This window comes from Orycteropus afer, unplaced genomic scaffold (assembly GCF_000298275.1).
Source record: "Orycteropus afer afer isolate SDZICR_OR568_19922 unplaced genomic scaffold, OryAfe1.0 scaffold00010, whole genome shotgun sequence".
Taxonomy (NCBI): domain Eukaryota; kingdom Metazoa; phylum Chordata; class Mammalia; order Tubulidentata; family Orycteropodidae; genus Orycteropus; species Orycteropus afer.
Genome location: NW_006921597.1, coordinates 19,602,917 through 19,614,032, shown reverse-complemented (window position 1 = coordinate 19,614,032; position 11,116 = coordinate 19,602,917). Strand labels below are relative to the sequence as shown.

The 11,116-nt window shown below is 47.1% G+C and overlaps 1 protein-coding gene across 1 annotated transcript; it reads left to right on the top strand.

Moving 5' to 3' along the window:
• The first annotated feature begins 2,578 nt into the window (after positions 1-2,578).
• Positions 2,579-7,623, top strand: LOC103204439 (glutathione S-transferase Mu 1). Its single transcript, XM_007949638.2, has 8 exons — positions 2,579-2,629; positions 2,935-3,010; positions 3,540-3,604; positions 4,094-4,175; positions 4,272-4,372; positions 5,189-5,284; positions 5,372-5,482; positions 7,534-7,623. Exons 1-8 carry the CDS (start codon positions 2,600-2,602, stop codon positions 7,621-7,623), a joined length of 651 nt encoding a protein of 216 aa, XP_007947829.1. The 5' UTR covers positions 2,579-2,599.
• Positions 7,624-11,116: the final 3,493 nt, after the last annotated feature.

Genomic DNA, 11,116 nt, shown 5'->3' with positions numbered 1-11,116 from the left:
TAAGGCCATCCCATTTGTGGTGTATTCTTGTCAGAGCAGCACTAGGGAACCAGAACACCCCTGAAGTGTGTCCTAGTGGTTCCCCTCTCTGAAGGTCTGTTTTAACCTAAGGCTACAATTTAAAGTATCCAAGGGAACAGACAGATCACAGGGCCGTTGGTAATCTTCTAGGAATACGATGTCTTGCAGCTGAGCTTTTGATAAACATCAGGTGGCAGAGCACTCACACTTACGTGTTCTGTCACAATGAGTGCAGATGTTCTGTGTGTCTGATTAAGGGGACAGCATGTGCTGTAAAGCAGCTCTCTCTACCCTGGCCTACAGAAACTCACCTCAGTCACTTGGGGACCTCTGAAAACATACTGATCACACCACCCTCGGGGATGCTGACCTAGTTGGTCTGTGATGGGGGCCTGCATCAGTTTAATTAAAAGTTCTCCAGGCGATTCTAATGTGCAGGCAAGGTTGAGAATGACTGCTTTTAAGTCAACAGAGGTGAAGCAAAGGCTGCTTTGTTTTGTTTTAAATAAAAGTTAAACCACCAACCAGGTCATGTCCCTGAATTACTGTAGCTGACTAGGGATTATCTACAGATTCCACCTTCTTATTCTTAATGCAATCCATTTAAACAAGAGCTTTCCTTGTTTATACTGTAATTGAATATAACCCTTCTCAACATACTGTTGTCACACAGGTGATCCATAGGGCCACAGGTGGAAGAAATCCCCTTTATTCAGCATGTAGGGCATTGACTGGCCTCCTACTCACCTGGAGTGGATGAGTGGATGGGGAGACATCTCACAGATGGCCCATGTCCTCAAAACCCACCACATAAAGCACTTTCACTTTCTTGGACCAGCATCCTGACACCTCTGTGCCACTTGCCACTTACTTGGTTCAGTGGCTGCTCTGGACTCTTCTTCTAGGTTAAGTTTGCATATCAGCATCCCTGAATGGTCCCTTGGGAGTCCTGGTCCAGCTGTGAACACTGCGATTTTCTCAAAGTGAGGAAGCAGGTTCAGGGATTCTTGGTGTTACCTACAACTATGTATGAGTCAGGAGTCAGAGCCAGGGTTAGAACCCATGGACTGGACATTTGAGCGACTGACAGCCTATTTAATGAGGGGACTGTGATGTCACTGTGACACTGGTCCTGTGGGCAGTTCTATCGGCTCCATGCTGGCCCCACTGCTCTCTGGCCTCCTTCAGCAGCATGCCAGGCATCTAGCCTCACTGAGGAAAGCGCTCTTTTCCCTTGCCCGCATGCCCTCTGTGACCACATGCCCTCTGTGACCACTCCTTTTGGTTTACTGTCCTGGTTTGGGGGTACTGCCTAAGGCATTTGACTGCTAACCAGAAGGCTGGTCATTCAAACCTACCAGCTACTCCTCGGAAAGAAGGTTGGGCAATCTACTTCAGTAGTGACACTGCCTCGGAAACCCAAGGAGGGGTCTTTATGAGTTGGATCAGACTCAATGGCTGTGGTGTTTTTTTTTTTAAGGGTCATCCAGCTGGCCGGCGGGACATTTTTGTGGTAGCACCTTAGATACGTAGGCTCACTGTTGGGTCTGATTCTTGGATTTAGATTCACAAGTTGGGCTGGAATGCTAATTGATGAATTTACAGTTGGTCATTATAACTCTTTGTTAGATGAATGACAGAGGAGAGAGTCTTTAACAGACCGTAAAAGGAAAACACAGAGACCACATTTCCTACAATCTGTCCTTTGTGAGGCTTATCAGTCCGGTCCACTAATACTTTGCTCCTGTAGAGGAGAATCCATCAGGCCTCCCAAGAGCTTTTCTGACTGGCCAGGAGCCATTGTTCTTTGTATTGTTGTTGTTGTTGTTATGTGCCATCTAGTCAAAGCCGACTCATAGCGACCCCTCCTTGGGTTTCCGAGGCAGTATCACTACGGAAGTAGGATTGCCCAACCTTCCTTCCGAGGAGTGGCTGGTGGGTTTGAACCGCCAGCCTTCTGGTTAGCAGGCAAGTGTAAACTCTGGTTGTAGTTGTATTGTTGTTGTTACGTGCCGTCAAATCTGACCCGACTCATAGCGACCCCTCCTTGGGTTTCCAAGGCGGTATCACTGGTTGGTTGTAGAGCAGTCACATTCTGGCTTTAACTTCACAGAGTCGTCAGGAACTCGGTACCGAAGAGTGAGTGCAGAGCAAGGCCATGGAGAAAGGGAGGCGAGGAGGGCTGCTCTTGTCTCCCCAATTGCACTGCAATCTTCTTTTGGACTTAGCAGAGGTTTCAATGCAGGCAGAAGAGGACACCAGTGAGCAGACCTGGGGAATCCGGAAGCCCGAATCAATACGCCTTCCGCTTCTAAGCATCCAAACATTCGCTACTCATATCTTCCCGGCTGGTGGCAGTAAGAGAATTTGCTCTCTCCTGTCCTCAGTGCCTGGCGCTCACAGCTTCGAAACTCTGGGGTCTGCCCACTAGGCTGTGAATGAGCAAGGAAAGAAAGTGTGGGTGGGGGCCTGGAAGTGCTTCAACCACGGCTGGGAAAGGGGCGGAACCGAGCGTCAGGGATCAGATTTCTGTTCTCTGGAGGCGGTTCGGCTAAATCTACTGAAACACACCACGGCCATGATCCTGGGTTACTGGGACATCCGCGGGGTAAACAGGGGGTACTCCTAGTTGCATGAGACAGGGGTGCAGTGTTAAGGAAGTGCGGAGCAGCTTGGGGATCGATTTCCTCTTTTGGCTTTGCTAGAGCAGAGCCCTAGCCAGCTGCCTGGCGCTCTCCAGGCTGGGTATTTTGGGCCCAGAAGGGGTTAGGGGTGGGGCTTAGTGAGAGGCAACAGGAGAGACCTCTCCGAGAGTTTCTCGCCTGTCCCTCTTGGCTCCAGCTTACCTGAAGGAGATGAAGTAAGGCAGTCAGATCCCTCCAACTCTGACCCCTTCCCTGTGCTCTGTCCCAGCTGGCTCATGCCATCCGCCTGCTCCTGGAGTACACAGACTCAAACTATGAGGAGAAGAAGTACACGATGGGAGACGGTAATGGCCCCTCTACCAACTAATGCTGACTTGGTAACAAACAGCCCGTGCCCTGCTACCTGTTGCCCACCTCTGCAGGGTCTCCACCTGTCAGATCTGGGTCTGCCCCTTCCCGGGACCCACTTGGCTTGTGCAGCTCTGCCTGCCTGTTCAGGATGCTGGGAGGGAGTTGCTGCCCCCACCCTTTATCCAGGATTGGAAGGGCGTTACCTCTTAGAGCTACCTAAACCTTTTGTTCAAACCCACCAGCCACTCCTGGGAAGGAAGTTTGGGCAATCTACTTCACTAGTGATACCGCCTCAAAACCCAAGGAGGGGTCGCTATGAGGCGGGCTGACTCAACGGCACATAACAACAACAACAACAAACCTTTTGTAAGCCTTCCTCCTGGGAGTGTGAGACTTAGTGGTTCTGTCAGATTCCACAGCCACCTGTCTCAGGGGGTCTTGCAGTGCCTGTTGGAATGGTTTCTGGGGAAGGGAATTTGGGCCCTGAGGAAGCTTGTTTTCATTTCTTTGTTTCCACTCTAGCTCCTTACTATGACAGAAGCCAGTGGCTGAATGAAAAATTCAAGCTGGGCCTGGACTTTCCCAATGTAGGTGCAGGGCGTGGGGGAAGTGAAAGGTGTCTGTCCCTCCATCTCCTTTCACCGGCTTGGAGGTTTTAGGATCCGGTGACTTCTGCTCCACCTCTCTTATTCCTGGTTCTCTTCACTGCCTTTCCATAGTATTCTAGGTTCCAGATCAGGCACATGCTGTCCATATATTTATTTAGTGTCTACTATGGGCCAGGCCCCAGGAGCTCTGGTAGCATAGTGCCTAAGGCACTTGACTGCTAACCAGAAAGCTGGCGGTTCAAACCCACCAGCCACTCCTCGGAATGAAGGTTGGGCAATCTCCTTCCGTAGTGATACTGCCTTGGAAACCCAAGGAGGGGTCACTATGAGTTGGGTCTGACTTGATGGCACATAACAATAGCATGGGCCAGGCCCTGAGTGTGCCAGGTCCCAGATCTGCCCTTACTCAGGGGAAGAGGGTGTTGTGGAGCCTGGTGGTATAACAGACCTGCCTGGTTGCCCTTGCAGCTGCCCTACTTAATTGATGGGGCTCACAAGATCACCCAGAGCAATGCCATCCTGCGCTACATTGCTCGCAAGCACAACATGTGTAAGTAGGACAAGGGCACTGATGGCCAGACAGGCTATTCCCTGGGCTTGGTTAGGGTGGGATGCTGAGGGTGAATGTCTGATGTGTGGGCTGCAGGTGGAGAGACAGAAGAGGAGGAGATCCGTGTGGACATGTTGGAGAATCAGGTTATGGACACCCGCATGGAGCTGGCCAGGTTGTGCTACAGCCCTGACTTTGTGAGTATCTGTTGGCTGGTCCAGGGCAGGTTTGGATTGGGAGTTGGGACTCTTCCTTCCTATTTACAGTGGTCCTGTTTGCCCTTTGAACTCCTTAGAGCTACAGATCCTCCAGGGGCTCTCCTATCCTGCTGCCAGAATGCCCTTCATTACCCTAAATCTCATTGAATGAAAACTCTGAATCAAATCCCCTTAAATTTTAGGATAAAATCTAGACTCCCCAATGTGGGAATTAAATTAAACAGTGTGTTTAACTTGTTTTCCCTGTGTTTCCCTTGATGCTGGCAGGATTCTCATATCCTGACTGTCAGCCACACGGTGTCTCTACAGAGTCTTTGTTTCTGCAGGAATGCCCTCCTCTTCCTCCTCCTTTTTAGTGTCTCCAATTCTCATCTTTCAGGAAACTACTCAAATGTCCTCTTTATTCTTGTGCCACTCCACAAGCTAGAACTTCTACTTCTTTTCCTGAGCTCTTGTAGTTCTTCCTCCCTTACATGTGAGTTGTGCACTCAGCCAGGGCCTTCCAGCACTCCTGGGTCTGACCAGTGGGCGGATTGATGGAGATGAGTGGTGATAGATTCCAGTCAGTGTCCTTTTCCTCTCTGTGTTTTCATGCCTCTGACTGATGGGGCTGATACATAGTAGGGGGTCTAAAAAATGCTGGTTGGATTAAGTGGAAGCCTGGGCACCAGCCCAGGGACAGTCAAGGGAGGATGGTGGTTTGCCCCTGGGCAGTTGGGTCATCCCAGAACTAGGGGAGCTGACTCTGCCCAGGGAGCAGCATCTGAAGAAGGTGATGGCTGTTTTCTGCCTCAGGAGAAGCTGAAGCCACAGTACTTGGAGGGGCTCCCTGAGAAGATGAGGCTGTTCTCACAGTTCCTGGGGAAGCGGCCATGGTTTGCAGGCGATAAGGTAAAGGGGGAAGGAGACAAATGGCAATGGAGTTGTCATTGCTTTCAGCTGACAGCTTCTCACCAACTCATCCTTGGCTTTCTGCAGATCACCTTTGTGGATTTTCTTGCTTATGATGTCCTTGACCAGCACCGTATCTTTGAGCCCAAGTGCCTGGATGCATTCCCAAACCTGAAGGACTTCATGGCCCGCTTTGAGGTGATGCTCCCTTTTTCCCCCTTTTCTTTTTCCTTCTCCTTGTTCATGATGCTTTTCTGGTTTTAGAGCTAAAATGAACAAAAACTAGCATTTATGGAGCATTTGCTTTATTCTCTGGCCTGTGCTAAGCATAGGCACTCTGGTGGCATACTGCCTAAGGCATTTGACTGCTAACCAGAAGGCTGGAGGTTCAAACTCACCAGCCACTCTTCATAGGGAAGATTGGGCAATCTACTTCTGTAGAGATACCACCTCAGAAGTGAAAGGAAGGATCACCATAAGTCGGATCCAACTTGATGGCAGTGAATTTGGTTTTTTTGGTTGTGCTAAGCATCTTACATAAATTTTGCCAGATTTAATCTTCCCAACATTGCTATAAAGTAGATAGAATTATCACTCCCATTTTACAGATGAAGAAGCAGGCTGAAGGAGGTAAGGAACTTGCTCAAGGTCACAGAGCCAGTACAGGCTGCGCTAGGCTTCCTGTCAGATACTTTGGGTAGTAACCAGTGGCTTTCCTCTGCTAAAAGGGAAAGTTCAGACCCTTTTTAGCCTGAGTTTCACAAGCCAGGAAAGTATAAGGCAGAACTTGAGGAGTGACTGTATAGCTGGCAGTAGTAGAACTGAAACAAGGTAGGACTGATAGTTTCAAAGACACAGACAATGTTTATACTTGAGCTCCAAAAAGCTTTGTGCCAACCTAATCCATGTCTGGGCACATTCTGAAGTTCCCAGGTGTGTAGAAGTGCTGGTGTTTGAATATTTATTAAAGTGTATTATCTTTAAGTGTTCTGTGTTCAGAGTGTCCCGTGCTCCACTTTTCTGCCCCTTGTGATGGTGTCCTGTGGATGAGGCACTGGATCAGGCATAGTAGGGCCTGCAAAGATGGCCCTGCCCTGGAGGCCACCCTCCAGGAGCTCAGCATGGTTGGATAACTATAGCCATAGCAAGTTTGTGGGATGTTTGTGGCGCTAACTGGGTTCTAGGGGAACACAGCCTGGACCTCACCTCACAGCCAGTCATCCATCACACATGTTGAGTTGGTTTGAGAGCAACTCAATCTACTTGATTACAGATTTGAGAATTTGAGACAGTGGCCCCAAAGGGTTTTTAACCTAGAGTTATTGCTCCTTTACCCCTTCCTACCAGTAGATCTGCTTTCTTAGCTAGTTCTCATCAACTATTGCTTTTAGTCCTAGTTGAGCCAAGTTGACAAAAGAGCTAAGGTAACTGTGAAAGGCAGCTGTCAACAGAGGCCTGCAGTCTGCTGGGACTTGATCCCATTGGGTTTTGGAAGGTTCAGATTTCCTTGACTTCTTTAAAAAATATCTATTGTGTTATGGTGGCCCAGAACACACATCTGAGTGTCTTAAGGCCTGGTCATCTTAGCTAGAGGTGAGGTAGGTTGGGGCATAGTGAGATTCGGCTCAGTTAACAGAGAAGCTTGGACTCTTTCCTGCAAGTGGAATAATTTGAGCCTGGTTCTGTCTGGCTTTGCTAGTCCAACTCCCGCTGTCAACTTCATGCAGATTTGCTGAGTCATTCCGTGAGCTCTGGGCCTCTTTCCCAGGCCACACAGGCATGTTCTAAGCCGCTTTGTCCTGCTCAGGCCCCATTTTGTGTGCAAACCCCAGGGTGCTGGTTACGAACCATGCACCTCCCTCTGCTAAAGGAGAAAGTTGTTTCAGTGGAAGTGGGGTGTCCTCCTGTGGGGGTGGGGAGGGCAGCAAGTGCAGCAGGAGTAGCCCGGGACTGGGGAGAGGCAGCCAGGCTGAATTCCAGCCCTGGCCCAGCACTGGCTCAGTGAGCAAGAGGAAGGTGTTCAATTTCTGTGCACTTCAGCTTCCATACTGATAAATGGAGATAGTAGCCTGGAGAATTTTCTAATCTTTACTGTAATCTCTTGTAAATATAAAGTACCTAGCTGTGTAGGGTCTCCCATATGTGAGAGCTCTCATTAGGATAAGAGATTTTGAAAAACTGAGTTATTTTACTAGATTCTTTAAGGAGGCAGCAAACTTGAGCTCTGGCCTTCTCTTTCTCACCCTCAGGGCCTGAAGAGGATCTCTGCCTACATGAAGTCCAGCAAATTCCTCCCACACCCTGTCTTCAGAAAACAGGCCCTGTGGGGCAATAAGTAGGGCCTGTAAATCCAGGAGATGGGAAGAGGAGCCAGCCACTTCTGCTGCCTGCAGAACATCTGGCTTTCCCCACCCTTGGTACCAGCCCTTTCTTCCCTTTCCCTGTTTTTCACTCCATTCTCCTCCCCAAGCTTTATTGGCCCCCCTTTCTCTACCCTAACCCCATATTATCCAGGTCCTTTAAAGACTCACCTCCCCCTTTCCTTCAGCCAAGTCCCTCGCCTGACTTCTCTTGTCTCTGCACAGAAGCCAGCCAGACCAACCCTTCCCTTAGTGTCATCTCTGCTTGGAGGAGCCTCCTGGACCCCTGGTCTGTAAGGCTCAGGTCTGAGCTCCTTGCTTTGTCCTGTGAGAACTGTATGGCTGGTGCTGGTGTGGGGGACCCACATGGTCCCTGCCCCAACCTTGTCTTATTCCTTCTGTGTCTTGTCCTCCTGTCTACCTGGATACAGAAATAACTCTGGTAGTAGTGGGGATAGTTGGAGGAGGGGTCCATTTGTTTTCTGGTGTCCAGGGCAGGGCCTGGTTGGATTGTGGGAGATATGGGATGGGGGAGTAGGAAGACAGGGCTATAAAGGTTCTCGTTCCTTCTATCCCCTCTCCTTGTTCCTGTGCCTTTCACCATGGGGATCTCCACAGAAGAGATGTTTCTGTGCCTGGAGCCTTAATTCATTCAGTTTTCTTCAAGTCCTAGAGGACCTGTGTGCATGGTTCTGAGGGAACCAGAGTGGTGAGGAAGGGACTGAACAGTCCATAGGGGTGTCATATGCTGGAGGACTGCCTCTTGTCACTCTTGTAGAAGCTCTGTTTGATTCAGATGCCTGTCTCTCCATGCTTACTATAAATAACAGAACATACCCCACTGTATTGTAATTACTGTTTTTTTTTTTTGCCCATCTGGATCCTAATTCATTGAGGAGAGAATCTGTGTCTTATTTGACTTTCTATGTCTGATGTCTTCCATAAAGCCTAGCACACAATAAATGTTCAATAAAATTTGGACGCTTGAAAGAGTTATCTCTAGGCAAGGCCCTGCAGAACTCTATAATCATGATTGGGATTTAGAGCTCTGGAGATAGCTATCTCTGCCATTGGTGATATACAATAAAGGTCTGAATCAGCGTATCTGGAGGAATGAACCACTAGCTTAATTAAGTGGTAATAGGCTCCTAACTACTTGTTGAAAACCTTGACCTGAGATGGGCAGGCCCTGTTTGCTGGTCCAAAGTGTAGCAGACTTGGGTGGTCAGAAAGTGGTGTGGGCATTACTGTCCAGTTGTCCACAAAGGGCCAGGACTCAGTTGAGAAGCTTGTCGCTGAGTAGAGTCCTCATAGCATGGCTGGATTGTGGATCTTGGGCTTTATTGAAGTACATTCTTGAGACCTGGCCCATAGCAGAGAGACAGTTTGAAGAAGAGTCTTACTGGAGTTCGTCCAGATGGTCACTGCCTGCAATGTGCTTCCTGCAGTTATTAAATAAAAAATAGCATGAAGAGTAACATTAAAAATAGTGAAGAAATAAATGATTAATTAAAAAAGATAAAACTGGTAAGATGAAAGTTAAGCAAGTTATAAGTTTATGAACCTGGTGTCTTAGGCTAGGTTCTCTAAAGAAGGAAAACAAGCAGATAGGTAGGTAGGTAAATATTTATCTGAAATAAATTGCTCACATGGTTGTAGAAGTTGACAAGACCCAAGTCCTTGGGTCTGATGTTAGCCTGGAGCTTTCTCCTGACTCATACAGCTGTGGGGGTTGATGCACCCAAGATCAGTAAGTATAATGCTAGATCTCTGGCTTAAGTCCAAAGAGTGAAGGTCAGGTGCAGGATCCAGTCCAGCTAAGAGCCAGAGAGCTTTGTCAGAACATCTGAAATATATTGGATGCAGCCCATGTCCTGAGGAAATTCCCTTTTAATTGATTGGCTGCTCATAGCAGATCTCATCATGGAAGTGGTTACATTATATCTGTTCCCATCATGGAGGATGACTACATCATTACGTAACTGCCAAACTACATCATAACTGTCAAACCAGGGAATCATGGCCCAGCCAGACTGACATACCACCTTAACTATCACACCTGGTAACATACAAGTTAGTTAAGCTTAAAGTTGAAGCTTTAAAATTTAAGAACTTAAATACAGAACTGATAAAATGGAAAAAAGTAAAAGAATTCAGAGATGACATAACGACTAAAAACAAGTAATTAAAATATAAATATTAAATCAGATTAAAACAAGCATATATTTAGAGCAAAGTTCAGCAAATATTTTCTCTAAAAGGTCAGATAGTAGAAGTTTTAGGCTTTCTAGGCCACATGGTCTCTGCCAACCACTCAATCCAGTTCTTGTGTGAAAGCAGCCAAAGACAATCCATAAAAGAATGGCAGCTCTGTGTTCCAATAAAACTTTATTTTCAAGAACAAGTGGCTGTAGTTGGCTGACTCCTGATCTAGAAGCTCAAAATTAAAAGGCATTACTATATTAAAATCAAAATATTGGATATGATATTTAAAAGACGATTAATGGAAGAAGAATAAAATAATGCTGAAAAAAGATGAAAGATCTAATAAATGCAGACAGTTGCCAATGAAATGATTTTCTAAACATTGTGGTCAAATTATAATGTAAAAGATGAAAACATACATTTCAAGGTCTGGGGTAGAAGTAGCACATATACTTGCTTCAGACTGAGGCAACCAGAAAAGATGACTGTATTGTAGTCAGGATCTAGCTGAGGTCCTGAGACCTGGGACTCCCTGGGGGCTCCTCCAATGCTCACATCCCATCAGTGTGCCTCCTGGACGGGAGAAGGGGGCTTACTGCCTGCGTGGCGTCTCCTATACTGGTCTGCCATCGCCATTGTTAATCACAGGTTCCATGCTGAATATTCCCCTTCATCATTGTATTAGAGAAATGATTAAGCTGAAAGAGACCTCAGGACACCAGAAGTCTTATAGAAAAGAAAAGCTGATTGTTCTTTCAAGTCACAGATCCATGGGGAACAGTTCAGACTGGTGGGGAGATTGTCCTACTGCCTCCTGGCTTCTGGGCTAAAGTCTGTTTCTCCTGAGGACTATTTTTACTTTTGTGACTATGACAGACACAATCCTAACTGAAATCTCCTCCAAGACTTAGAGAAAGCAGAATGCCCCTACTCACCCCAGCCCTGAGAAGATGAGCTCTGTTGCAGTCACTATTCCAAAATTAGGAAAGATCTTTTGAATAAACGGTGCTGGGTCAACTGGGTATCCATTATGGAAAAATACCAACACTAATTTCCACCTCACCCACCCATAAAAATTAATTTCAACTGTATTGAAGATCTCCTTGTAGAAGGATTTGACTTCTAGATGAAAATATAGAAGAACATCTTCATAATCCTGGAGCAAAGAGTTCTTAAACAGGACACAAAAAGCATTAATTGTGAAGGAAAACATTTGGCAAATTACATTATATTAAGAACTTCTGTTTCTCAAAAGCTCACAGAATGG

What these genes read in the sequence shown, in the direction of transcription:
- LOC103204439 (XM_007949638.2), top strand. Translation starts at nt 2,600, where the DNA reads ATGATCCTGGGTTACTGGGACATCCGCGGG. An exon ending in GTTACTGGGACATCCGCGGG is followed by an intron (nt 2,630 to 2,934) that starts GTAAACAGGGGG and finishes GCTCTGTCCCAG; the next exon opens with CTGGCTCATGCCATCCGCCT. An exon ending in CATGGTTTGCAGGCGATAAG is followed by an intron (nt 5,285 to 5,371) that starts GTAAAGGGGGAA and finishes GGCTTTCTGCAG; the next exon opens with ATCACCTTTGTGGATTTTCT.